At 44.4% G+C, this 14,298-nt stretch overlaps 1 protein-coding gene across 3 annotated transcripts in view; it reads left to right on the top strand.

Annotated features, from left to right (window-relative positions):
* LOC138303533 (zinc finger protein 182-like) overlaps positions 1–14,298 on the top strand; it is a 100,053-nt gene that overhangs the window by 72,802 nt on the left and 12,953 nt on the right. For all 3 annotated transcript variants that reach the window (XM_069242748.1, XM_069242747.1, XM_069242749.1), the window contains 2 exons: positions 9,160–9,276; positions 10,456–10,554. In XM_069242748.1, the coding sequence (XP_069098849.1) occupies positions 9,160–9,276; positions 10,456–10,554 (216 nt within the window). The remainder of the gene's footprint in view (positions 1–9,159; positions 9,277–10,455; positions 10,555–14,298) is intronic.

Here is a 14,298-nt window from a genome sequence, read left to right on the forward strand (position 1 = left end):
GCTCCTGAAATCCTAGAATATCGGACACTTAGACCTCCCACAAGAATGTATGGAGGTCATAAAACAAGCTAGAAAAGCTTCCACTAGACACTGCTATGCATCTAAGTGGAAAAGATTTGTTTGCTACTGCCATACCAATCAAATCCAACCATTGCATGCCCCTACAAAGGACATAGTGGGATACTTACTACATTTGCAAAAAGCGAATCTCGCTTTTTCATCTATAAAAATACACCTCGCAGCAATATCTGCTTACCTACAAACTACTCATTCATCGTCTCTATTTAGAATACCAGTTATTAAAGCATTCATGGAAGGGCTAAAAAGAATTATACCACCAAGAACACCACCAGTTCCTTCATGGAACCTTAACATCGTCTTAACAAGACTCATGGGTCCACCTTTCGAACCCATGCATTCCTGTGAAATGCAATATCTAACCTGGAAAGTCGCATTTCTCATTGCAATCACATCCCTCAGAAGAGTAAGTGAAATACAGGCATTTACCATACAAGAACCATTTATTCAAATACACAAAAATAAAATAGTTCTAAGAACAAATCCAAAATTTCTAACAAAAGTAATCTCACCATTCCATTTAAATCAAACAGTAGAATTACCAGTGTTCTTCCCACAGCCAGATTCCGTGGCTGAAAGGGCACTACATACATTAGACATCAAAAGAGCACTAATGTACTACATTGACAGAACAAAGCTAATCAGGAAAACAAAACAACTGTTCATAGCTTTTCAAAAACCACACATAGGAAATCCAATCTCTAAACAAGGCATTGCTAGATGGATAGTCAGATGTATTCAAACATGCTATCTTAAAGCCAAAAGAGAATTGCCTATTACACCAAAGGCACACTCAACCAGAAAGAAAGGTGCTACAATGGCCTTTCTAGGAAACATTCCTATGAGCGAAATATGTAAGGCTGCAACCTGGTCTACGCCTCATACATTTACTAAACACTACTGTGTAGACGTACTAAATGCACAACAAGCTACAGTGGGCCAAGCTGTACTAAGAACATTATTCCAAACTACTTCAACTCCTACAGGCTAAGCCACCGCTTTTAGGGGAGGTAACTGCTTTATAGTCTATGCGAAACATGTGTATCTGCAGCAACATATGCCATCGAACTGAAAATGTCACTTACCCAGTGTACATCTGTTCGTGGCGTTAGTCGCTGCAGATTCACATGTGCCCACCCGCCTCCCCGGGAAGCCTGTAGCCGTTTAGAAGTAGATCTTAAATCTTAAACATTTGTACATTTGTAAATAATTATTATAAACTTTTAATGTACAAACGTATTCACTCCATTGCATGGGCACTATTTATAGCAAACAACTCCATCCTCACCCTCTGCGGGGAAAACAATCTAAGATGGAGTCGACGCCCATGCGCAATGGAGCCGAAGAGGGAGGAGTCCTTCGGTCCCGTGACCAAAAAAGACTTCTTCGAAGAAAAACAACTTGTAATACTCCGAGCCCAACACCAGGCAGCGGACTGTGCGAAACATGTGAATCTGCAGCGACTAACGCCACGAACAGATGTACACTGGGTAAGTGACATTTTCAATATTACTTTAAACTACATTATGTACATACGTATTCACTCCATTGCATGGGCACTATTACTAGCATATACAACTCCTACCTCACCCTCTGCGGGGGAAAACAATCTAAGATGGAGTCGACGCCCATGCGCAATGGAGCCGAAATGGGAGGAGTCCCTCGATCTCGTGACTCGAAAAGACTTCTTTGAAGAAAAACAACTTGTAACACTCCGAGCCCAACACCAGATGGCGGGATGTGCACAGCATGTGAATCTGCAGCGACTAATGCCACGAACAGATGTACACTGGGTAAGTGACATTTTCCATATATACACACACACACACACACACACACATATACACAAGGGTGTTCCTCAGGTGCTGTTGCTGGCCTGATTGCGGTGTATTGAATATTCACTCCTAAAACCTCTGAGGTAAGGCAGGCTGTGGGGATGAACCAGGGATGAGGGATGTGCCATCTTGTGCTTTACTCACTGTATCCTCACGGCTGAGGCCATTGATGCAGCACATGTACCCTAGCGTCTCTGCACATGTGGCCACTGGGAAGTGACCACAGGTACTAGGAAATTAAAAGATATTCACCAGTGTTATCGGGAGATCCTGTCTCAGCGGCACAAGTGAAAAGATGTAAGCATTCGCTGCCTTTACCCTTCAGTCTCCCCCAAGCCTGACAAGGGTGCAGTGCAGCCCTTCACTGTGCACATTTAGTTTGCACCCCCCAATTCCCCCGTTTGTATCGGCGTGGGAGCAGTAAAAACGCAGAGCACCTCAAATAAATATGATGATATCATTGCCACTGGGGAAAGAAACGTAGAGGACCAGAAATGTGAAAAGCGATCTGAAACGGAATGATGCATGGGAAACTTAATTGTTACTACAGCTGAAAGACTCATAAGGTGCAGACCTTGTGCTGCTCTGTCCATCGTCTAGGCCTCTGTCACATATATATGGCTTTGTGTCAGTATATACTTAAAGCTATGCTGTGAATTCTAGCGTGTCTGCTACTGTACGTGTTATTATCTCCATGTCTCCAGCTTAATTCCTGTGTATGGCTCTTTCTGTATCATACTTATTGTTGTGTACTTTTCTTTCTGTATGTTGTTCCGAAAGCCTTATGACATCGTAGCAATGCAAAGAATATAAGATTAACTAAGTCAAAATACTCATTTTAGCAGCCGTAGACAGATGAAAATCTGAGTTGCCCACCAGCATCCACCAGGTTGGAGCTGCAGGTTGCATACAGATCCTTCCTTGGATGACATGAACCATTTAGCTACAAACATCTCATTCTCTGTCACTGTTTCCGTTTTCATTGCTTACTTTTGATCAGACTCTGTCTCATACTTTATTATTACTTTCACGAGCACTGTCTGGAAATCCCTGTCTGCAGTAATATCTCTGAACGTAAGGGTTGAGCTCTGAATAGTTTATTTCATGGTTTCCCAAACCACACATTTGTGCTATTAGCTGATAATAACAAAGTTATTAACAAAGTGCTAGAGTTCTGTTCTGTTATCCCAAATCAGTCCTTTTTTGGATCTGTTGTGTTTTTTGTAATAAGAGGTCCCCTTATTGCCACCACTGTCCATTCATTGACAGCTCAAGAACCACAAGAGTTGTGTCCTGTGGAAACCCAGGACTCTGTGAATAAACGCAGAATAATGCTTTACCCATGTAAGTAAGAGGTTAATTAGTTGCTTATGGCATTAATACCTTTGTGTTTCTCCTCAAAAGCCATCGCATATTCATACAAGTGAACTGTATGTCTGTATGATCTTAGCTGCAAAGCGATCAATCAGTGCACACAGTAATGCAGTGGGCAATCAACATTCTTATACATGGGTGAGATCAATATTCAGCTTCCAAATATTCGTCCTTTCTGAAGCTACACCAACTGCCACCACCACTCAGCTTCCGAGGAATGTGTCTTTCACTTTGCGTTCATTCCATATGTGGTGACAATGCTGCTGGTTTCAGAAGTGCTTTGTGTGATCTTAGAAGCTTGACCACATTTCTCCTTCTTTTGAATTGATCGAAGAATGCACTGTACACACATGCATTCAGGTCATCACCGGTAATACATTACACAAAACCTCCTGAGTCCATTCACAGTACCTTACTCCTCTGAACTTCCCAGAGGGACCGTCCACACATTGAAGTCCAGTTCTCCCTTCTATGTAGACATTTTCATTGTGTTCAGTTCATCATCAAGTTTCCATTTACTTCTTCACTGGGCCGGAGCAGCAGTTGTTGTTGAGAAATGGGAACACTAAACAAATAAAGAAAGACCCGCTCCCACTGCCAGTGACCACAGGAAACAATGAAAATATGGACACTGAAGTAATCATGAGAGAATGAATGATAGAGATAAGTACTTAAAGGAAGGAGATAGACATTGGGGAGATCAGGAAGAGAAATTTACAAGGTGAATGACAGTGGTGTGTGATGAGAGAGAAAGCTAAGCGGAAAAGCAAAAGAAACAAGCATTTGCATTGCAGTGGGTCTCACATTTGCTCGAGTAAGAGCTATTAGTGTTGTAAATTCCTAACTGGACTTTTCTTTCCACATAGATTGAAAATGAAATGTAAAACAGTTGACATAAGTGAGCCGATTCAAAGCGTCACGGCCGCCATGAGCGTGAGTGCGAAGGAGAGACACAGAAGGAAAAAGAAGTTTGCTCGCAGTCAAACATATCAGCAAATGTGGAATTATCCATGTAACAGGGTTGATGGGCAAGGTAATAACAAAACTGCCAGAAGGAGGAACAAACGAAAAGCATTCACCCAAAATAACAAAGGATTTTTGAAAGGCAAGCCCATGAATGAGTGATAGTGATGGGCGTGCAGTGGGCGTGGTTAAAAGCCCACAGATAAATTGCAACATGCCAGGGCCCTTGCGCGCTCGACCTAAAAATGAGGACTAACAAAAGGCGAAAGACAATAGCTTCTTGAGAGAAACCCTTCTAAGGTGGGGGCAGGAATAGAGACTTCAAAAGTGAAATGAAAGTGAGGACACCACTGCTCAAGAGACACCCATCAAAGAGGAAAGTATGAAAAGCTGCTTTTGGAGGACGGAAGTGAAGGCTGCCGCTACAAGAGGGAGGACCCTTCCAGGGGAAAAGCAGTGTGAGGTACCTGAGAGAAGGAAGGAAGCGAGGGAACGTTACCTGCTTCAGGAAGGTGACGAGGAGACGGAGGGGCAACTCATCACCCACATAGAAGTCAAGGTCGGAAACACTCATCTGGGTGGCATTGGTGGGAGGAGGGGATAGATAGGAGCAGGTGATTACCAGGCTTACAGTACACATTCATAGGGCAGGGATTTGTGATCAAAATACCAGAAAGGTTTTTATGAAGAAGAGTGACGGATAGACAGGCTTGAATCAGTCTTAACCACTCGGAATTCCTCAGGAGTAGTATTCTACTGCTTAGAAAATGAAATAATATTAACAGATTAGGTCCCCAACTTTCAGTAATGACTCATTGGGGGGGTCCCCGGATTCCAATAATCATTCAGTGGGTGGTCCCCGGGTTCCAGTAATGATAAAGTGGGGGTCCATATAATTCAAAAGGTTGGGGACCACTGAGTCGTAGAGCACAGGAGTACCTGCGATCCTAAAAGGAGTGTTACTGGAATTTGTCGAACTGTGGCGAGATTGTGAGGGGTGGCCTCCCTTGAGGATTCTCCCCGCACTGCCCCTGCACCAGCCAATATGAGTACACAAGGGGGGGATGGCACCTATCCACTGCAGGGACCCACGGGAAAACCTCGCCTTGGCTCCTCCCAGCCCCACCCCCCCAATGTGATGTACAGAATGCAGCGGGCTGCGAGTGCGCAACGCAGCGTCCGACCCTCTGTTCGACTCATCTTGCTTAGACAACGGGCCTTGGCAATCCTGAAGGACGCCAGCTCTGCGTGTGCTGCGAGTGTGCCACAAGTACCACGGGGAGGAGGAGGAGTCACGCTGGTCGCAGGTGTCTCCTTACAAAGTGCTCTGCACACGCTGGGGAACAATGATGCTCTCGACATGCGCATGAGTAGGTGAAAAAGGAAACGCTCACCATGCACTAATTTTTTTAAGAGGTCGGGGACGCGGCGCCTCACTGATGTAGCCAAACATGGTTGAAAACGAAGAAGCCTTGTATCTGATCCATCTGGAGTATGGCAAAGAAATGTTCAATTACCTCTGGTCGTGCTCTTTAAACTGAATACCCACTTCTTAATCACAGTCATTACCTTCAAAGGGTGAATTATACCTGGTAAACAGGCGAGTCTTCAAAACTAATGAATGATTGAATGCACTTCCCCATACCATTACTACATACATACTTGTAAATCCACCCTGAAGTCCTTTTTGTAACTCCCAAGCGTCAACATGGGTCGAAGAAGTGAGGGGGATTGGCACTCTAGCACGGAAGAGTGGGAGTCAAATTAATATGAATATCACATGATCTTGTGTTTCAAAATACCACTTCCAAATTAAATGGTTGCACTACAAACCATCAAGTATCTGCCCACTGAACACTGTCAATATAAACCAAACAAATTGTTTATAATTGCATCATCAATGCTTATTAGAGTAGTGTTAACAGTTCGTAAAAACACATTGGCCAGAACAAAAGTGCCAAAGAACAACTGCTGGCACACAAATATACTCCAAAAGCGATATTACTTTTTAAACCCTAGGGGCGATGATGCTTAAACTGTGACCAGAACAGTTTACCTTTCATCTAATGCCACACCCACGAAAACTGTGGTTGCAGAGCCAGCCATTGAGAGATTATTTTGAATGACAGGGCCCATTTTGATAGAAAGAAGATAAACCCCATGGCAACCAAAACAAAAAACTGAGCTAATCAGCACAACATAACAACAATGTGCAAATAACAATTAAATTCATAAAAATTCTGCCAGGATTCCAATTTGCTATACTTCTTTTAAAATAAGAATTTCTTTGGTTTTGTTTTTTAAGTAAATTTTTTACGTTTTTTTGGTTTTGCTTTTAAGTAAACGTTTTTGTTCCTACATGAAACGTTTAATGTGAATGTTTTTCTTAAAGCATGTTTTTCTTTTTAAACAAGTGAAGTTGGTAGTTTATTTTAAGGGAAGCACAAAGGTATTTGTGATGCTTCGAGGGGCTTATACACAACAATAGAGATCACACGCCGATTTTATTCGGAAGAGCAAACAATTTATTTGCATTGTTTACAGTCGGTGGCAAACACAGAGAGTCAGGGGTCCCACTCTCCCTCTTCTGCTTGAAGAACCTCTCAGTGGTTCCCAACCTTTTGACTTCTGTGGACCCCCACTTTAATATTACTGGAGCCCGGGGATCCCCACTGAATCATATTTCAAACCTGGGGACCCCCCACTGAGTCATTACTGAAAGCCGGGGACCTAATCTGTTAGTATTATGTAATTTTCTAAGCCGTCGCAGACCCCCTGAGGAAGCTTTGTGGACCCCAGGGGTCCCAGGGCCACAGGTTGGGAACCACTGCTCTACAGGAATGCTTTCCTTTTTATTCGGTCCGTAGTTTTTTGCTCCATTTCTGCCCCAGAGCACTCATTCAGTTGAATGGCACAATATGTGTACTTATGCCGGTTGTACTGAACAAATATCTAAAAGAATGTCCTATGTGGAGTCCTGTATAGAGCGCCCGGCTGAAAGTGTCCAAGTGTCCTTGTTCCTACTTACCTTCTATTGCCCTCTTGGGCCAGTGGCGAACTGGCAGCAGTGACTCCGCGGCCGGCGTTTCGCTTTCTCATAGTGGTTGGAACGGCCATAACCCCATCATGTCCAAGGTGGCGGATGGCTGCTGCAGTGGGCTCCCTCCTCACTTCTGCTCCTAAGTGGCTGCGACATATTTATGTGGCTGTTTTCCACTGTTTGTCTGTGTACAGAGTTGAACACAAATTATTGCTTAGGTGGAAGGTGAAGTGCTACATTCTATAGGAAAGGGGGTTGTTTTTCTACATGTGAAACTTTTTAACCGCTCAGACCTCCCTTTTTTTTTTTTTTTTTATTTTTTTTTTTAGCTGTACTATATTAGCGGATCCTGCACAGTTCCACCAATGGACACAATCGTATCTGACCATGTGTATTTTCACGATTTCACAGCTCTCATGTTCACAGAGGCAGGACTTCTGTTCCAAGTACACTACATCCAAAATTGAGTTTCAGAAACATTGTCACTTTTTAAAAAGTTTTGTTTAGAATAAAAATAAATTGTAACACATTGTTTGAAAGTGGGGTTATCTAATTGCAACTAAAACGTCACAGTTGTACTGTTTCATGGGTTTCGAGGTACCAGGAACCAGATCAGCAAATCCAGGGTGTGCCGGACATATGCATGCCTTTATTTAGGATATCCAAAGGATCCCTAAGTCCTCGAGGACCATTGCAGAGGTTGGATTGGTTCCTGTGAATTTATTGTTCCACGCTCAGATATTTCTTGACTCTCTGGCACTGATCATTGAACTCCTTGACATAGGTGACATCTGCAGGAAAGAGGAATGTATAGCATTTTACTGTACTTTTATTTTGTTTGCAGTGGCTTTTGCACAAGAAGAGGTGAGAAAGGCATAGGAAGAAGGCCAAAAAGACATTAAACAGTGGCACATATTCAGGTTGAGGACTCCAACTCACCACCAAAATCCATCATTTGGAATTTCTTTACCATTGGTCCTGGTGAAAAAAAACATTGACCTCAAAGTATGTAACTTGCACTTTGTGCCAGAAGAAGCTGAGCCGGGCATCCAATGGCAACGTCATTGATGCACACTCATTATAATGCTTGACACCAGCAGCAGTTTGACACTCTTCTCTTCGAAAAGGGTACTTGAATGTGATGGAGACCCTCCCTGAACATCAGAGAAGAGGTACTAATAAGAAGGAACAGGGTTGTGAAACTGTGCTGCTGGTTACAACTCCATTCTGTTTAAAAGAAAAGGAGAAATTTCTGGTCTTGTTCTCCATAAAAAGGGTGCCTTTCAGCTCCCTTAAAGTGTACCCCTGCTGCCCCTCCCCCACCACCATTGATTCCAAGTTAGCTATAAATTACTATAATGGTTTTGAGAAAGATGAGAGAGGAAGTGGCAACAGCTGTCTCAGCACCAGTGAGGAGTAAAGGTCTTGATGTGTGTTCTGATAGAATTAAGTGTACACACGAGCAACTTTACTGTCCGTCTCAGAGAGTGCAGGGTTTCCATAGAAGAAATGCCGTACTCCATAACACCATTTGCACAGTAAAAACCTTAACATCTCCAAGAAGCAATGTATGTTTAGCAATACATGACAGCCACTGTTAAATACACTGCCCACCCATGACCTCATCTCAGTTGCTTTCATGGGGAGAGGGAGGACAATGTGCCCCATTAGTGCCCTTCAAAGACCTCAAACTGGTTTCTGTAAAAGAAACTTGCAGTGAAGTCAGTTCCTTCAGTACAGTTGCTGCTTAGTACAGACACTTCAGACAGTGAATGCAATGTCTGATTAATACTGTTTGCTTCACATTAAACCATTGCAATGTGAAAAACTCACACATATTCCCTTTTATACTACCTTTTCTCATTCTAGCTCATTTGGCAGGATTTGTCAATACTGGTACTCATTCGACAAACGACGATCCAGCGTCAGTTTTCATTGACCGTCTCGGTGTAGGAGTCAGTGAAGACGACACAGAGCACAGCCCTGGTAAGTCACAACCCATTGATTTCTTCCACTGTGATTGGTCAGTAGAGGATGCCTTTCCAGCAAGTTGCAAACCAAACTTTGAGCTGAACTAACAGTCTACAATCCCTTCTGATAATAACTGTTCCCTTTTTTTCAAGGGGGCGTTAACAGACTTCAATACGGTGATCAAGGGCCAAATATACTAACATTGGGAATAGTGTTTTCCTAATTGCAATTTTTTGCAAATCGTAATTAGGAAATCACAGTTCCTCTTGTTAGAAATCTTTACATTAAAATTAGCAATGCCTAGTGAGTCGCAGATTGGCCTATCTCATGATTAATGATGAGGTGGGTTGCAGTGTGCAATCCCTCAGGAATGACAGCCATCACAGGGAGGGTGGCCTGTTTGGGTCAGAAGACCATCATGTAGGCGATTGCTTTTAAAAAAGCATTCATGTTTTCTTTGAACTGCAGTCTGTTTTCCTTAAAGGAAAAATCACGCATTTTCAAAAGAAAAAAAAAAAATTAAACAGTTTAAATACTTTTTTTAAGAGTAGGCAGTGGTCCATGTGACCGCTGCCTGCTCTTAAGAATATTTGTTTTTACATTCCCAAAGATAGGGGGTCCCCATTTGCGAATGATTACCACTACCTTTCAGTAGTCAGTAAAGTAATTAATGTTTTACGGTATAATATATATCACTTTGAATCGTATTTGAAATGGATGCCTTAAACACGCCCCGTCCAAATACATATTCGCAAACCCAAGCTGCAATTTGTAGAATCGTAGTTCGGTGTTTGTACATGCCAAAAAGCACTTTTGCTGTCACAAAGGACCCGGTTCTGCAAATCGACTTGTTTGCAACCTCAAAAATGTTTCATACATCTGGCCCCAAATATCTTACATAAACAGCTGCTTGCCTAGAGATGTGCAAAGAGCTAGTTATTTTTGCACACTTCCTGAGTCCTCAGTGCTCCCACTCACCCCTCAAAGTGACCTTTTAATGCAGTTCGGCAGAACGAACAGGCACCAGATCATGCAATCTCTTCCAAAACCCCTATCTTAAAATGTCAAAGACAATGCCTTGTCCCTTCAGTCTCCTAATCTATGGGGACCCCTTCATTTTCATAAGATTGTACTGTAGATTTTGGATTTCTGTTCCTGGTAATAGGATAAGTAACTGTTGTTTATATTTTGCAGAATGCGAAGTTGTTTCCTTCTGTATAAAAGACGAGGCGGAGACCTTCAGCTTGGACCCTCAGTACGACACCCGTATAGAGAGTGTCAGCAGACCTAAAGGTGAGTGTCAGACTAAAAGGCATACTGTTTATTTCTGTGGAGGTTATGCCTTTTCTTGCATGTGTCACTCCAATTGTCTGCTCCCAGTTGTGTCTCTTTTCCGTTTTATATATAGCAATATCTTCCAAGAGGGAAGCCCTCCCTTCACAGGTCCACAGGCTTCAAACATCAGCCTCTATTCCGTGTGGTATTTTTCCACCTACAAATGCAGGGCACAGATTATGTTTTCCAGTAATAGCTGCGCACGGTGCAGGTTACCAAACACAACGATCACGCTTCTCTTTGCTTTTTTCTTCAGCTAACCTTTCCAGTCTTCTTTGAAAACCTTGTCTCTCAGTATTTCTGTCTTCCATGCTCTGTGATTCTCTCTCAGTTACAGTGTTCAGAAGCTGAAGAGTCTCAAATGATGCAGGGGGGTTAAACTGTTTGCAAGATCTTTCTTGAACCTGAAAGCTCCTAGAAAAACTTGCTTTCTGATACTTGTGATGTTCACATACCATTGTTGTAAGGTTGTGCAGAAGGTGGACACTGCTTAGTAATACTGGAGATCTTCTTATGTGCATTTCATCTGAATGTGCACCTTGATTCTATGGCTTAGTTATGAATTAATATTTGTTATTGATAGTTGATCAATGGTTAAAAAATGGATACCATTCTTGTTTTGTAAAAACTTTGACAGTTGGTTAGTTCTTCAGTGTTTTAGTAAGGTGTGCCTTGCAGGTGCTTCAAGATGGTAATTACTATGTTCATAGCATGTGTAGCTGTAGATACACGTGCTGTGCTAACTCCTGCCATCTGGCGCTGGGCTCGGACGCGTGCAACTTGTTTTTCTTAGATGAAGTATTGTGACTCCACCTATTACAGGTAATGGGCGTCAGCATCATTGTTGGAGTTTTTATTTCTGCTGTTGTGTTCAGCCGTGTTTGAACAGCTGTCCAGGTCAACACCTCTTTGAGTTCATCTTGCTTGTCTTTGAACCTCTCCATACCTGTAGGGAAAAAGATTCCATTGTTTGCAGAATTTCCCATGTTGTCGGGACCTCTGCTGGGTTCTGCAACCAGACTCTTTTTGATGCCCCTTCAGGAGCTGCTCACCTTGGGTCATTCAATCTCATCTTCAGTCCTTGAGAATTAGGTCATAGTAACAGAAAGAATCCCTTTCAGTACTACCCACAGTGTAGCGCAAAGGACCCTGGGACAGAGCTTAATCAGGTTTGAAACCTATATCTGTTCCGGAGGACGACAAGACCTCCTGCGCAGCCAGTCTCATCTTCCGATCAAAAAAGACCTTGAGGTACCGAAGCAAACAGTGATTTGTTCGACGCACCATGGCAAGCAAGCTGGGAACAATAGCACGACCTCTTCAGGGACCATAGCATCAAGGATGAAGAACAACCAGGACCTTCCGCCGATCTGGCTGCCCCCTTTGGCTCTCATCCAAGCATGCAATTGAGTCAGAATTAGAGGAGGCTCAGATCGTCGAAGTCCATCAGAAAAAGAGGTGAACTGTGAGTAACACCACCACTCTACCTCCATCCCAACATTGCTCTCAGGCCAAGCACAGCCCTCGAGGGAATCGAACATTGAGCTCAGCAGCCAAGCTTCCGGTCTGCCACTGCTTGAGGGCCATGATCGGCATCAGCACAAGGCTTCTGCTCCAGCACCGATCCAGCCCTCAACGCCAATGCCAAACAGGGCACAAATCCGACCTCAGGTTAATCAACTTCATCAGCGCTGAAAAAGCCACGAGTTCTGGAGGGTGAGAAATCATCTTCAGACCCAAAACCCCAGACTTTTAGAATCTTTCTGGAATCAAGAGGAAGCTCAGCACAGGAGAAGAGCTAAAGAGCGGAAGGAGGAGTACTGTCCCTTTGCTGTGTTGCTTTGTTTGACTGACCTGCAGTTGCTTCTTCTGCCTGAAAAGAGTGCAAAGGGTGAATTTTGCAGTGTGTCCTGCTTGAGAAAGTTCTCCAAGGGCTTGGAGCAGAGTTTGCCTCCTTTCGGAAGTCTCAGGGACACCAGAGACTTCAGTTTCCTCGACCTGCAGCACTGGGAACTGTGTGTTTTGTGCTGTTCAAGAGGAGAAACTACTGCCTCACCGCCAACGACACCGCTGGCCTGCACCGTGACCTGCGACGCCTCACGGAGCCGCACTGCCCCGCTTCGCACCGCGACCCTAGTCTCACCACGCTGTCATCGGATGACTTCACTGAGGCGCTGATCGCACCGTGACCTGTGGGCCCCGCACTCCGGCATTGCCTGCTCATTACGCAGCCTGGGCATCCTCGGTGACAAAGCTCCTGCTGACACCGGCACCGCTGCCTGTGGACACCGCTCGTGGGGTACAGTAAGCACCATCCCGTCCCGCACCGCTGCCTCTGTCCACGGACACCAGCACCATCAACTCCAATGTTGTCACCACGCATCACTGCCTGCACCGTGGACACCGCATGTGTGGGTGACAAAGCACTGTCCCGCCCCGCACCGCTGGCTTGGGCCTACCAACGACAGCGCTTCAGAAACAGCGATGCCGCTGCCTGCACCGTGACCGGGCGACACCACACTTGCACCGCCCCGCTTCATACTTCAGCCCTGGTCTCACCAATGCTGCTGGATGCCGTCACTGAGTCGCTGCCTGCACTGTGACCTGTGGACACCACACGTTGCGCCATCCCGCTTCACAACGCAGCCATCCACGCCAGCGCTCCTGACTTTATCAGCCTGGAGTTCGATCTACAACGCATGTGATTTCCCGGGCCTGCTGAATCCCACACCGACTCCGGAACCGACACCGTGACGCCACTCTCCAGAGCTCACTGTGAGGATCACAACGCCCTGCAATTCCAAAGGTACTGTTTGTGGGTCTTATCGACACCATAGCTGGTCCGCAACACTGCGGCTGCCCTGAACTGTTGCTTTTGTTGATCACAGCACTGTGATAGCCCCAGGGGGAGCTGTCGACTTCAGGGAACTGTATTTTGGAGTAAATCTTACAGAAATCATGTTTATATTACTGTATGTTGGATTTTTATTGTATTTGGTCTTGTTTTAAATAGATAGATATTGGCTATTTTTCTAAAACTGGTGCGGTGTCCTTTTGTAGAGTTTTCACTTATTACTGTGTGTTAAGTGCAAATGCTTTACACATTGCTTCTGAGATACGCTGTGCCAGGCTACCAAGGGGGTGAGCAGGGGTTATCTGAGCAGGTATCTCCCTTAACCTAACTAGAGTGATGGTCCCTACTTGGACATGGTGCAAACCGACTGCCAGCTAGAGACCCCAATCCTAACAGGCCTGACTTTGACTGCATCACTGCCAACCAGTTATTACGGGCCTTATTTAGATATTGGCGAATGGGTTACTCCGTTGCAATGGTGACCAATATCTTGTCTGCTGAAATCTAAATCCCGTAGGAAATAATGGGATTTAGATGTCGGCAGATGGGATGTCCATCACCGTTGTAACAGAGTGATCTACCTGCTGTTATCTAAAGAAGGCCGCACTCTTCTAAGGTGGAGTCTTGTTCATTGTCTCGACATGAATTCCGACTGGTCTTCCAGAATGCGCGCGGAGGGCCCCCAACCGCTCTGTCGCCAAGATTGTCAACAGAATCGTCGTTTCAACAGTTAATAGTGTAATTGGGCTGTATAAGGCACATTTATTTGGGGTTTCTCCTCTTTGTAGACTCCCTTCTGTTGGGATCTCTTTATTTACCTGTCATAAATGCGGCACAGCAAACTACAG

This window comes from Pleurodeles waltl, chromosome 7, assembly GCF_031143425.1.
Source record: "Pleurodeles waltl isolate 20211129_DDA chromosome 7, aPleWal1.hap1.20221129, whole genome shotgun sequence".
Lineage (NCBI taxonomy): Eukaryota > Metazoa > Chordata > Amphibia > Caudata > Salamandridae > Pleurodeles > Pleurodeles waltl.